This window comes from Neomonachus schauinslandi, chromosome 1 (genome assembly GCF_002201575.2).
Source record: "Neomonachus schauinslandi chromosome 1, ASM220157v2, whole genome shotgun sequence".
Classification (NCBI taxonomy): domain Eukaryota; kingdom Metazoa; phylum Chordata; class Mammalia; order Carnivora; family Phocidae; genus Neomonachus; species Neomonachus schauinslandi.
Window position 1 is genome coordinate 175,708,706 of NC_058403.1, and position 13,793 is coordinate 175,722,498.

At 42.3% G+C, this 13,793-nt stretch overlaps 1 protein-coding gene and 1 pseudogene across 3 annotated transcripts in view; both read left to right on the top strand.

Moving 5' to 3' along the window:
• Positions 1-794: 794 nt before the first annotated feature.
• LOC110585091 (RING1 and YY1 binding protein) overlaps positions 795-13,793 on the top strand; it is a 76,824-nt gene continuing 63,825 nt past the window's right edge. For 2 of the 3 annotated variants that reach the window (XM_044921193.1, XM_044921194.1), the window contains exons 1-2: positions 795-909; positions 1,674-1,802. In XM_044921193.1, the coding sequence (XP_044777128.1) occupies positions 887-909; positions 1,674-1,802 (152 nt within the window). In that variant the 5' untranslated portion in view covers positions 795-886. Of the gene's footprint in view, positions 914-1,673; positions 1,803-13,793 lie in introns of all 3 variants that reach the window. The other variant, XM_044921190.1, reaches the window with a different exon arrangement.
• On the top strand, positions 12,661-12,832 carry LOC123327006 (annotated as a pseudogene).

The window sequence follows — 13,793 nt, forward strand, 5'->3', positions numbered from 1 at the left end:
CCAGGGAGGGTGGGGGTCTCAAGCGGGAGTTGGCGTCCCCGAGTGTCGAGTGTCGGGCTTTGGGGAACCTTTAGTTGTGCCACACCCTTTCAGCACAGTTCTCTCCAGCGTCAGGGGCCTGGGAGGGGGCTTAGGACTGGAGTATCTGCAGGAGGCCGGGACTTTAGGAGAGGTAGATACAAAGCTCCGCGTGGCAGAGGAGCAGAAGAAAGCAGGGGAACCCGACCCAAAAGAAAAGGGCCCTGCCGGCTCCCGGAGCACTACAAGCCTCGAGGCGTTGCAGGCGGCGCGGCAGTTGCAAGCCCCAGTGGCGCGCGCAAACTGCGCGGAACTACTTCTCCCGGGCGGCTTCGGGCCCCGGGTCCCCGCGACAGCCCCTTAAGGCGGGCGCGCTGGGTCCGAAGCCCATCGCCCCTTCCCGGGCGCGGCCACGTGCACCCCGCCGGGCTCGCACGCTCCGCCGCGCCGGGCCGCCAGGCCACCGGCAGGCACGCGCGCCCCCAGCGCGCACACACTCCCGGGCACGCACACCGACGGCCCGGCCCACGTCCGCCACGCCCCGCCCTCCCCCGCGCCCCGCCCCCGCCCTCGCGGCGCCGGCCGCCGTCTTCCCATTGGCCACACGGCGCGTGACGCGCGGCGCCCGGCCCCGCCCCTCGTCAGTCACTCGGCGGAGGCGGCGCTGGAGGGGACTAGTCTCGTCCGGAGACTGGCAGCGGCGGCGGCGGCGGCGGCCGGAGCTCGAGCCCCAGCGGCTGAGGGCGGGCGGGCGGGCGCGGGGGTGGGAGGGGGGCCAGTCCGCGACGACTCCCCGGACGGCGTTTCTCCTCCGAGCGGCGCCGGTTTCGGCTTTGGGGGGGGGCGGGGGTACAGGCCGGCCTTGACCATGGGCGACAAGAAGAGCCCGACCAGGGTCCCTCGCGGGGCTGAGGGGGCGGAAGGGGAGGGAGGGCTGGGGGCGGGCGGGGACCGACGACGACTAGGCCCCGGAGCCACCCGGGGCGGGGGGGGGGCGCTGCTAAGATGGAGATCCGGGGGCGGGGGGAGGCGGCGGCGGCGGGCGGTGGCGGCGGCGGCGGCGGGAGGCGGTGTCGCTCCCGCTCGGGGCCGGCGGCCGTGCGCGCCGCAGCCATGGCGGCTCCTCCTCAGCCGCCCTCCGCCGCCGCCGCCGCCGCCGCCACTCCTCCCAGACAAAGGGAGATTTAACCAGGTGGGGAGGGAGGGAGGGAGGGCGCTAGCATGGGAGGGGAGAGGGAAGGAGCCGGCCCACTCCCCGCCGCCGGCCTCGGGCTGCCCCTGCGCGCCCCCTCCAGATCCGGCCCGCGGCTCTCCTGCCGGCCCCCCCAGCCCCACGCTCAAGTCCACAAGTCCGCCCGCTTCCTGCGCCCGCCGCGGCCCTTCCCGGGGCGCCGCCGCCGCCGCCGCCTGCTGTGCGAGGCAGCACGGCCCGGGCCCGGAGGTTGCAGGGTGCCGGTGGGGGCGCCCCGTGCCCTCCCCGGGTCCCTGTTTCGGTCCTCGAAAAGGGTGGGTGGGTGGTCGCCCGAGCGAAGTTTCCAACCCTGGATTCCTGCGAAATTGGCGACGGCTCACCAGCGCCTGTGTTTTGCTGTTTCTCCCCCGTTTTCCTGCTCCCTGTCTCTTCCCTCCCCTTTCCCCCACTCCTCACTCCTCCGAAGGCCAAAAAGACAAGCGAAACCTGCCGCAGACGAAGGCTTTTGGGATTGTAGCGTCTGCACCTTCAGAAACAGCGCTGAAGCCTTTAAATGCAGCATCTGCGATGTGAGGAAAGGCACCTCCACCAGGTACTTGAAGATCTGTGTTAGCTTTTGTTGAAGGACTTTTTTTTTTTTTTTTAAGGTGGGGGAGAGGGTGGAGAGCTATACTTTCTGCCCTCTTTCCAACTTGTTGATTATGGCTTTTTTTGCATTTGGGGGGTGGGTGATGTGTGGTTTTGGTTGTGTGTATTTATTTCGTGTTGGGTGCAAAGCGTCCTATCCACTGAATGATTTATGGGAGGGAATTTTTCCAGGTTTTCGTCTTATTTCAAACAGGCTGGATTTATTTGACATTTGTATCCATTGGCTTATTGGTATTGGCTCAAAAAGAGAGGAAGCATTGTTTTTGCTATGGATTGTAGGACTTTAGACCTTTTATTTTTGCCATGTGTAGAATGTTTTTAATTTGCCTGTCCTGAGTTATTTTTTTCTTCTCTGAGCGATTTAGTGGTGGATGTACAGTTATGCTGGTTGTTGTGCTTTTCCTGTCTTGAACTGCAAATGTCTGTTATTTTCTTGCACTAGAAAATAAATGTTGGGGTTTGATAAAACGCATTTTTTGGAAAGCTGAGCTGTCAATTTGTGTTTTTTCTGATTAGCTTATGCAGAGTGGTGATGGAGGACGATTTTGCAAAATGGTGAAATGAATAGACTGTATTGAAGTTTTTTGTGTTTAAAGCCTTATTACAATGAAAAGAATGTTGAAAGAATTCCTTTTCACTTTTGTGAAGGTAGTAAATCGCATCTGGTATCAAAACAAGTTGGACTACTCTACATTTAACGTTGGGATATATTTGGATAAAATGTCGAAGCTGATTTTGTAGCCTTCTGGTCATCTTTTAAACTGAATCTGGAATTTGTGTCAGTGATGTTAGAGTTTGAAGTTAAGCTATTCTTGATGTCATTTCATGGGAAGGCATTGGGGTATATGTGTGTGAAAGCTGGGAGGAGTGAGTTCCTAGTGGGTCCTTGAAGACTTAAGTTGATTGCCAGAAGTCTCATTTCATCAGGTACTTGTTTTTGAATTGGTGGTGTTCCAATATGATTGTGTAGTAGTACTCTATAGTTCTAACTGGATGTTATTTTTTTTTACTAAATGTGTCCTGTTAGGGTTTCATTGCTTTATTTATACCCGGGATTACCTAGGATATTGGGTAACCTAAAGAATATAATTCTAGGATGAATTGGTCCAATTACTCGTGGAGCATTTCTGGGACTTTCAGTAACTCTTTAAATAAAGAGTGCTTTGAATTAAAGTACTCAAGAACTAAAAATATTTCTCCAGAAGTTTTTACAGCAAATTCATGTCAATTTTTGTATTACCATAGAACAGATTTAGTTAAAATAAAAAACACTTATTGGGAGCTTAATAGATTTTGTTTTGCTCTGTGAAACAGGGAATTCCATCAAATGGCATGAAAGTTTAGAAATGTATTTGTTATTTAAAGCAATAGTGATTATATTTTATTTATGAGTAATGTTTTTTTACACGTAGAATCCCTCAGAGGCCAAGCCTCTTTATTGTGGTTTTGCTTTGAGTGTTACCGTAGATGACGTTCAAGTAAATGACTAGGAAACTCCTAAGAACTTGAGAACTTTACTGGTGAAGAGCAAAACCAAATTCAAGTTTACATCTGATGTATTGCTGGGAATAATCTTATAATGAAATGCATTTCAGTTTCTACGTGTATTTAAAAAAAAATCTGACTTACCAACTTTTTGGAAGCATGTGGGAGTTTTTTTTTTAAAAGCTATGGAAATATTTAAAGTTTTTTCAGAGTTACAGATGATGACAGTGAAATTCAGTTTTTTAACAAATACATTAAATTACTGAAGACGAAATATTTTAGAGTCTGTTCAGGAACAGGATACTTACCTCTTTAAGGGTTTTCGTTTAATTTTTGGAGGACTTAAACTCTTACAAAGTCATGATATCTTTACATGGCCTGTTTGTTTTCATCTTGGTTATTGTCAGTGTTTTGGTGTTTGATATCTATTATTGAAGTCGTCATTAATTGGAAAGCAAACAACGTTTTGGCTTTCTTAGGCTCTGAATGTGTTTCATGTGGAAAGGCGAATTTCAGAGGTCTTCATCCAGGCCTTATCAGGTGTAGAAACTGTTGGTTAATTTCTCTGCCATACTAGCTACTGCTGTGTGATTTTCCTGGGTCTTTTTCTTGTAATTTTTTGGTACCTCAGAGATTTAATATTTTTTGCCTTGCATAGTTTTAATCAGATTGGTATTGATGACAGTACAAAACTTGTTGGGTTTTGGATGCTGAGTAATAGGCAAAAATGTGTGATTTTAGAATAACTTTTAAAAATGATAAAAGGGCTTCGTTAACCCGTTAACTGGTATAGAAATTGGGTTTTATTGCTCTGAGCTGGTGCTTCGTATTTGTATTATAACAACAGCCTAGCTGGTGGCCTAGCCAGTGGTCATTTTGGAGTTTGTTCATCATTTTTGTCTTTGTTGCCATCATCTACCAAGTCAACCAAGGAAGTCAGGTTTTAATTAGTAGTAAGTCCAGTAGGACACAGAACTGTATTTATCCTTTGAGGATAGAATTGGTGTCACTTAATTTGATGAGAATAATAACTTATCCAAAGAACATTTATTAAATTCCTAGGATGTGAAAGATACTGGTCAAGACATTGGCAAGGGGTGGGGGTGGGGATTGGTTAGACATGTACAACAGGGATGAGCAGAATCCAAGTGATAAAGGCTCTAAGAGAGGTATAAATAAAGTGCTGTATGGGAGATTGGAGCAGTCTGGCTTGGGGAATCAATTAGGATGCCTCCTCCTCCTCCCCCCCCATTTCTTCTAAAAAGGGAATTGATTTCTACAGAATCACCTGCCAACTTTTCATTGTTATTGCCATGTGTACTTTATATGTTGAATTCTGCAGGTAGATTCATGAAAGTGATTCATAAGATCTTTTTTTTCTTATTGGAGCAGCATAGAGCAGAATGGAAGGGGGTCAGATGCTCCTAAGGAACATGTTGAGGGAAGGAGGAGGAAATACTTAATAGGCTACTTGGAGGTTCAGGGGGCAATAGAGATCTATATTGGATGTGTCAATTATATGGAGGGTTTCTTTGGGTCTTAGATACGCTCCTTTTTCTAACTATATCATCCCACTCTGTACCCCTTGCTGGTGATTATTTTATAGTTTTATTGAGGTATGATTTACATACTATAGAATTCACTAATTGTAAGTGCACGATTCATTGAATTGTAGTTATTTTAAAGACTTGTGCAACCATCACCACAAAACCAGTTTTAGAAGATTTCCATCACATCATAGGTTTTTTCCTGTCTGTTCTGTGATACAAGTTAAGAGCATGGACGGGTCACCTGCAGCCGGGAAGGTTGCCTCCTCACCAGGCTGAGAGAACTCTGCCCTAAGCCTTTCAACATAGGAAATAAAGGAGTGTGTATATAAGGTGGCTGTGGGTGGGGAGGAAACACGATCTCTTTCCTAGGTGATAAATAGGGATAGATAAAGTAGGATTTCCCAGCCTACTTTGCCAGTCTCTTGAAAGATGATACTATTAGCTTTTAGAAGGAAAAATCCCTGCAAATTAACAAATTTACTTAACCATTTTGTTAAGTTCAAGTTCTTGAGTGTTGAGAGTAACGTCCTAGACTCGGTGGTAAATTAAATATACTTTGCTTCGGTCTTGCTACTTCTCTGAATCTAATAATGTCTTTGTTGGACATAAACACACTCTGCAGCTCTAGCTGATTAGTGGTTCTTTGATCATAGTGCTGCATTTTGACCTTCAGCTACTGCTTAAATGACACTCACTTGAAAATTGGTCAATTTTTCCTTTGGGTAATTACCATAGATTTAGAACTTTTCTAGTCTTCAGTGCCAGATTTTATCCTGATACTGGGTTCAAATCATGTTTATTGAACTACCATCCCTCTGAAAAGTGTACTGTTTTTTAGAGCTCTTGCAGACAGTAGAAGTGAGGAATTTCCTGATGTGTAATAAGATTATGTCACTTAAAAAAAAAAGTTGGTACTCAGCATACTGAATTAGAAGTTGGTACTCCATTTTGTTGGTAAAACGTTTCCCTTGTTCCGGAACTCATTTTTTGAAGTTGTAAATTTGGACATTTTCTCTCCTTAAATTCAGATAGCCGAACAACTCAATATTCCTTGAATAGTCATGAAGTACTTTAGAAGTTTTAGGGGAAAACGGTATGTGAAAGTTCTGATCTTGCTTCAAAAGTGCATTGCCCTGAGGTAATTTTCAGGTAGGAAAACTCCCAGAAAGCAGGGGTGGGGTGTACCTAACCTAGAGTAGAGCCAGGCCTCTTCCGTATGGTTTCTGATCATCCACCACAGTGGTTTTGCTCCTTAGGTCACATGGGTTTTACTGTAGTGTTTGTCTTTCATAACATTTCTCCATAAAATACATGGAAAAATTACCTGTCTTCTGAACCATCAAACCTTACCAAACCTTTCGGCCTCAAAGCTGGTAGAGTTTTAAAGATCACTCTTACCCAGAAGCAGTGATAATTTATTTTGTATTTGCTATTACATTGGACTTACTGATTTATTGGTACTGACTTGATCTTATGTATACTTGGTGACCTTAAAGTAAATTACCTGGGCAGTTGTGGTTATTTGACAAGTTTTTATTGAGCACACAGCCACATGGGCTCTGGGTGTACAGTGGTGGAAAGACAGACAAGGTCCTTGTTCTCATGAAATTTGAAATACTATGGACAAGAAGAGAAAGTAGCAGGTAAACAGAAAAATAAAATAATTTCGGCCAGTGGCAAGTGTTTTGAGAAATTAGAGCAGAATATGGAACTATAGAATGATGAGAACTGGGGGAGTGATGAGAACCACTTTCTAGACCGTGTTGAGGTACACATTTGCCTTGTTGGGCAGCACGCATGCTCCTTTCTTTTGGAGCAAGGGGTAATTCTGTACATGTAGCCTCTGCCATTTAGCTCATTGGCTTGGGGGCAATTTAGAGTTGGAATCTTTGTGTTCAGGCTACTCAACTTTTCCTTAGTTGCATGCCATATACTGAGGCCAGGCCAGCTAACTTGTCAGTGTGTCTTGTTAGTTAATGGGATGGGAGGTTTGAATGGATTACTCATGTGGCATACATTTATCCTGTGCTTCTGTCAATGCTGAAGAAATTCCAAGATTAATAAAAACTTGGTAAACGGCAGCTACTTGAGGAAGTTGCAGCACTAACTCAGTTCACTGGAACTTTAGGTAATAGTGGATCTCTAAATGTCTCCTTTTGCAGTTTGAACTAAAACATTCTAGTCTTTCTGGCTCTCATTTTCTGTTTGGCTCTGTCACCAGGGCCTCTTTTGTTTGTGGCATCTTCCTTTATCCTCTCCGTCAGGAATGTTCCCTCCCTCTTTTTTTAGGTAAGGAGGTTTTTTGTTTGTTTAAGGTTTATTTTATTATTTTAAAGATTTTTATTTATTTTGAGAGAATCTCAAGTAGACTCTGCACTGAGCAGGGAGCCAGACTCAGGGCTTCATTCCAAGACCCTGAGATCATGACCTGAGCCGAAGTCAAGAGTTGGATGCTTAACCCACTGAGCCACCCAGGCGCCCCTTTAAGTAAACTTTTTGAACTGTAGCATACATATAGAGAAGTGCACAAATTATAATTAAAAGGCTTGAGGAATCTTCACAAGGTGAACACACCATGTAACTTGCACCCAGATTAAGAAACAGAATACCAGGACCCCAGAGTCCATTGTACACTCTTGACAGTCACTTCAGCCACTGTCCTGACTTCTAGCGCTGGGGAGGAGTTCTGCATGTTTCTGAATTTGGTGTAAGTGGAGTCATACAGTTAGGTGCACTCCTATGTCTGGCTTCTTGAGATTCATCCATGTTAGTGTGTGTGGTTCTTGTTTATTTTACCAGTGCTGCTGTTTTATCCTGAGTATCTTAGAGCTCAACTCTGCATGTAGACCCTTTCACATTCTAGAGATAGGATTTCTCTTTGATAGCTTATTATTATCTACATACTTTAACACAGCTGTCTTCTTTCATCTGTAGTGTAAATTCACACATCATTAGGTGTAAGGATAAAACCTGGTGTGTGGAACTTTCTACAGTACATAAATGGAGTAAGCTTTTGCCTCTCATCAGTTGTAGTGTTTATCAGTCATTTATATTTCAAGTCATTGGTTAAGTAAACCGAAAATTCCTGCATTCAGGGAACCTAACAAATGTTGAAAAGGTGAGACAATAAAAAGATCTTCAGTGTTGTGAAGCGCCCAGTGATGGTAGGCATGGAATGAATGACTACATGGTGGAGATATTTGGTCTGTGTGGGTACATTGGGGAAGGCCTTACTGAATCTGGGATTTAAATGAGGCCTTTATGATTCTTAGGTGTAGAGTTTGTTGTACAGGCTGATACAAGTTAGTTGTTTGCTCCCTCCTACATCTTTTTCAGCTCTTCCCTCACTTCAGATGTCATCCACACCTTTCCACTTCTCCCCACAGGCTGGTAATTCACATTTACTATATAATAACCATCCGTCACCACCCTTACGCATGCATGCTCATGGCAATCAAATCCACCTGGTTTTGGGGCCTTTCCACTTGGTCCACTTAAATTATCTCCTAGTTCTTATTGCCTTTAAGGTAAAGTCCAAATGCTGAGCATCACAAGGGGCTTCTGATTTAGTCCTTTCGTATTCCTTTAGGATTTCTGGAGGCAGACTGCCACCATACCTCATCTGCCCTCCACATATACCATGTGTGTGTTTCCTGCCAAACTGCTTGTTTCCCAAGCATGGACCATGATACCTCATTTCTATACCTTCACACCTTCTGTTCCTCTGGATTTCCTCTGAAATGCTTTCCCTTCCTTCTGTGTCCTGCCTCCTATTTGTCCTTCTGGATGTCTCAGGAACCCTTTTCATCACCCTCCAATCAGGTGTACCTCATCGTAACACTTGAATTGGATTTTTATTTGATTGCCTCACCCTCCAAATCGTGTATAACTTATTGTAACACTTGAACAGAATTTTTATTTGATCACCTGTTAGGTTTTACCTTTTTTGAGGGCAGGACCTTTCTCTCTCTCTCTCTCTCTTTTTTTTTTTTTTTTTTAACTAATTTGAGAGGGGGGGGGGGGGGGGGGGGGGACAGAGGGAGAGAGAGAATCTTAAGCAGTCTCCATGCACAGCGTCAGAGCCCAATGTGGGGCTCCATCTGATGACCCTGAGATCATGACCTGAACGGAAACCAAGAGTCTGACGCTTAACTGATTGGAGCCACCCAGGTGCCCCCTGAGGGCAGGACCTTTTTCACAGCTTAAAAATCTAGAACAGTGCCTGGCACTTGACAGGGGTTCAGTAAATGTATATAGAATAGATGAAAACTAGGAGTTTCAGTTGGAATCCCCTTTAAAACTGTTCCAGTTTAAAAGTTTTATCTGATAAATATGCTTTCATAGTAGGGCTTGAATCGTGTGTGTAATGTTACTGGTTTAGGGGGAAGCTGTCTTTATTAAGTGTGTCCTTAAAAGTAGTATTCCTGTTTTTCTGGTTTTGTTTTTCTAAACGTGTGCTGGAAATTAAACACAGAGCTTGAGCCTTGGACGCTGTAGGCAGTGCATTTAAAGTACTTCCTGGAGTGGTTTGGAGCTTCAGAGCATTAGCACATTTACCTAAATAATAACTGATAAGTCCTAATCCTTTTTGGTTGCCCATTTGGTTATTTAAGCAGCCAGAAGTCATAAAAGTCTGATAATAAAGCGAAAGATCATTTTGTGCAAAATCAATTTTTTTTTTTAATAAAGATTTTATTCATTTGAGACACAGATACAGAGAGAGAGAGAGAGAAAGCATGAGCAGGGAGAGTGGCAGAAGCAGGCTCCTCACTGAGCCAGGAGCCCGATATGGGGCTCGATCCCAGGACCCTGGGATCATGACCTGAGCCGAAGGCAGATGCTTAACCATCTGAGCCACCCAGGCGCCCCGTGCAAAATCAATTTTAAGGAACTAGATGGGTGTGCATGTAAGCTGGCATCTAAAGGCAGTTTAAAAATGGGTACAAAACATGTTGGGTGTTGATGGAGATGTTATGCTGTCTGTTGTATAAGTTTTCTTGTGTTAATATATCTATAAGTTGGAAGTTATACGTGGAGTATATTCTGTTGACTAATTTGGATTAATTACTTCTGTTAAATTGAAGTCTTGACTCAGTCACTTATTTAGCTTTAATTTCAGTTCCATGCAGTGATTGACTGTTGCGTCAAAGAAGAATTTTCAGTAAAGACAATACAAGTAAACTGCAGTGTTAGTCAGAAATCATCAATAGTTGAAATCACAAGGTAAACAGGTGAAATTTTAATTTTTCAACAGGATTAGATACTACTGCTCTCCCCTCCCGATGTCAATTTAGAAAAACTATTTAAATGATCCTTTGAGAAAAGAAACTGGTGGAGGGGATATGTAAAAAAAAAAAACAAAACCAAAAAATCTTACTTAAGACTTTAAGAGCATTAGCAATACATTTTAAGATGAAGTGGACTTTGGGAGGGACAGGAAATTAAAGGTGATGTAGGATGCCAATTTTATCAGCCTGTATTGGATCTTAAAACCTATTGAGTATATGGTAGTTAGTCATGGAGAAAACAAACCTGGTGACTGCTTTCTAAGAAGAGATCAGATTTCATATGTAGGTTATAAGGTTTATGTACTGTTCATTCTTTTACAGAACTAAAAGTTAATATCTTAAGTCTGTCAGAATGTTCAAGGTTTCAAGAAATAAGAATTCAGCTCAAACTACCTTCAGTCAAAACAAAACTGTTGTCTTGGGGCACCTGGGTGGCTCAGTTGGTTAAGTGTCTGCCTTCTGCTCAGATCACGATCTTGGGGTCCTGGGATTGAGCCCCATGTTGGGCTCCCTGCCCAGAAGGGAGTCAGTTTGTCCTTCTCCTTCTGCCGCCCCGCCCCCTCTCTTGCTTTTCACACGCTTGCTTGCTCTCTCAAGTAAATAAAATATTTAAAAAAAAATTTTTTTTTTTGATATCTTACATAATAGAAGAATACCATTTAAGCTCAGAATAAGCTGCAGGAATCAGGACCCCTGTTACTTGCCCAATTCCTGGACCATTCTTTGTTGCCTGGGGGTTGGGACAGGTAGATTGGCCAAGCCTAACATATCTGCAGAGTCTTACTTGGAGGGAAATGGGACACTTACCCAGGTGGATAGGAAATAGCTACCATAGTAACACACCTTTGTAACTGGGTTAATACTCATATATTCACTTTGAATTTCAAACTTCAATAAACATGAAGGCTGGAACTGTTAATCTGGTACTACCCCAGCATCTTGTAAATTTTTATCATACAGATAAAGGAAAGAGATTTATCAGTGCATTGGTAAAATTTAAAATAACTGAGGTGTTATAGGTTATTTTCCTGTATCATTACATATAGTCATTCTCCTTTATTTTAGTTGTCAGGGTGGTAATACATGCTTATCATAAGAAGTTTGGGGACAAAACAAAAACATAAAGGTCACTTTTATTCTGCCATGCAGAATTATTTTTATTTGTTGACCAGTTTATTTATTTATTCCCTGGACTGCAAATATTTAAGTAACTGTAGTTTTCCAGGTGCTGTTTAATATGCTAGTTCATTGAATTTTCCAAGTGTTGTAGGAGTGGGAATATCAGGCAGTGTGTGATACAAAACAAATTGAGTCTCTGATTTGAAAAACATGCATTCTGACCTGTTGGTTTTATATGGTTCATTTTGGGTTTTTCTTCTAAGGGAAATTTTTTGTGAACACTTCATGGTTTTTAGGATTCCTTTTTGTAGGAAATAAAGCTAACATCCAGTTTCCAGTTTTCTTTTTGGGTTGTTTTAATTTGGGGGAGAATGAAAATATGTCTTTGAATTCTTAATATCTGTGGCATGATTAACTTTGCCGAAGTCTTTCATGAAAAAAATAAGTATATAAGGCAATCCAGATGTAGTGTTTTTATATTAAATTTGTTTAGAATGGTGGTTCTCAAACTTTAGCCTGTATCAGAATCGCCTGGAACGCTTGTTGAAACACATTGCTTGATTGCCTGCTCTACCCCCCACCTTCTGGTTTTTTATTAAGTAGGTCTGGGTTAGAGCCTGTGAATTTGCATTCCTTAAAGGTTACTAGGTGATGTTAGTGCTGCTGGTGCTGGTCTAGGGAGCACACTTTTGAGAACTGTTGGTTGGATGACCTTAAATTCTAAAGAGAAGCAGCCATGTTTCTTAATGAAGCTGGAGATAGTTTTGATGTTTATTATGGAAAATTTATGTCTTGGCATTTCAAAGTGAAGTTAAGAGAAGTGATCCACATTCATGTTTTTAACCTAGAGCTGGCATTAGAGGTGATTTCTTAATAAATACATTGTGTGTAATATAAGAATATTTATAAATTGGGGGACCATATCAACTAAACTTTTATCTTTTTCACATTGTAAAATCAGATACTGTCTTGCCCTATTAATGTGAGTTGGATTTCAGATACATGTATTTTAAAAAGCTATTTTTTTGCAATATACATTAGAACCAAGTTTTACAATCAGTAAACTAACGTTTCAATAAAATGTTGCCAAAGAATATGAATAGGTAATTAATAAAAGAACTGCAGATTGAGTCAGGAAACAGAAATGTATAACCTTCCCATTACTTCAATACAAAACAACATTTTTCGCAAATCAGTTTAAAGACTAAAAATTTTTTAGTGAGTCTAGGAAGAAGTGGACATTGTCACAGACCCTTGGTGGTTGGGTAAGTTGCTTTACATTTTCTGAAGGCCAGTTGGTATCAGTTCCCTTAAAAATATTTGTACCTTGTGACCCAACAGTTCAACTTCTTAAGTGTTATCTGCATATAAATATTTCTGTGTAAATATATTAGTTATTATAACAAAAAAGGACTGGCTGGCGATGAACTCACAAGTGTTGGTAGTGTGCTACATGAGGGGCAATCTTTCGCTAACACCACAGGGGTCTCTGGCCCCAAAAGTGGAGTTTGATAGTAATTCTTAACAAAAAAAACCTACATAGAAATCAGCAGGGAATTGTTAAAAACCATGCAATAGTTATAAATATTTTGCAGCTCTTAAAAATGTTTTGAACTGTTTCTTTTGGTGGGAATGTAAAATGATAAAACCGCTCTGGAAAATAGCTTGGCAGTTTCTTGCAAAATTAACCATATAATTACTGTATGACCTAGTAGTTGCATTCCTGGGCATTTATCCCAGAGAAATGGAAACTCAAGTTCACATAGAACTTGTTAACAAATGTTCATGGCAGCTTTATTTGTAATACCCTAAAACTGGAAATAACCCAAATGTCTTTCAGTAGGTGAGTGGTACATCCATACTACATGGACTACTACTCAGCAATTAAGAAGGAACTAACTCTTGATACGTACAACAACTGGCATGGATTTCAAGGGCATGATGCTGAGTGAAAAAAGCCAATCTCTGAAGGTCACACGCTGTAGGCGTCCATTAACATTTTTGTAATAAAGTTAGAACAGATTAGCAGTTGCCAAGGGTTAGGTTAGGGCTGATGGGGTGGGAGGGAGATGGGTGTGACTGTAAAGGGGTACTGAGAGGGAAAGTTTTGTGTTGATTAAATCTAATCTTGATTGTGGTGGTGGTTACATGAATCTGTACATGTGATAAGGTGACACAGAATGGTACATACACGTTCCAGTGTCAGTTGCTTGGTTTTGATGTACTATAATCCAGAGAACGCAGCCCTATCTGGGAAACAGGGTACAAATTTTATGGGACCTCATACTATTTTTGCAACATCCTGTGAATCTGTAATTATTTCAAAATAAAATGTTAAGTTTTAGAATATGTAATAAAAGGAAATGTTCATAATATTAGGAAAAAACAAGTTTCAAAATGATGAAACAATATGATCCCACCTTAATATTTCATACCACCTAATTTAATATATATACCTGGAAGTAATGAGTGATCAAAATAGTCTGAGCAGTA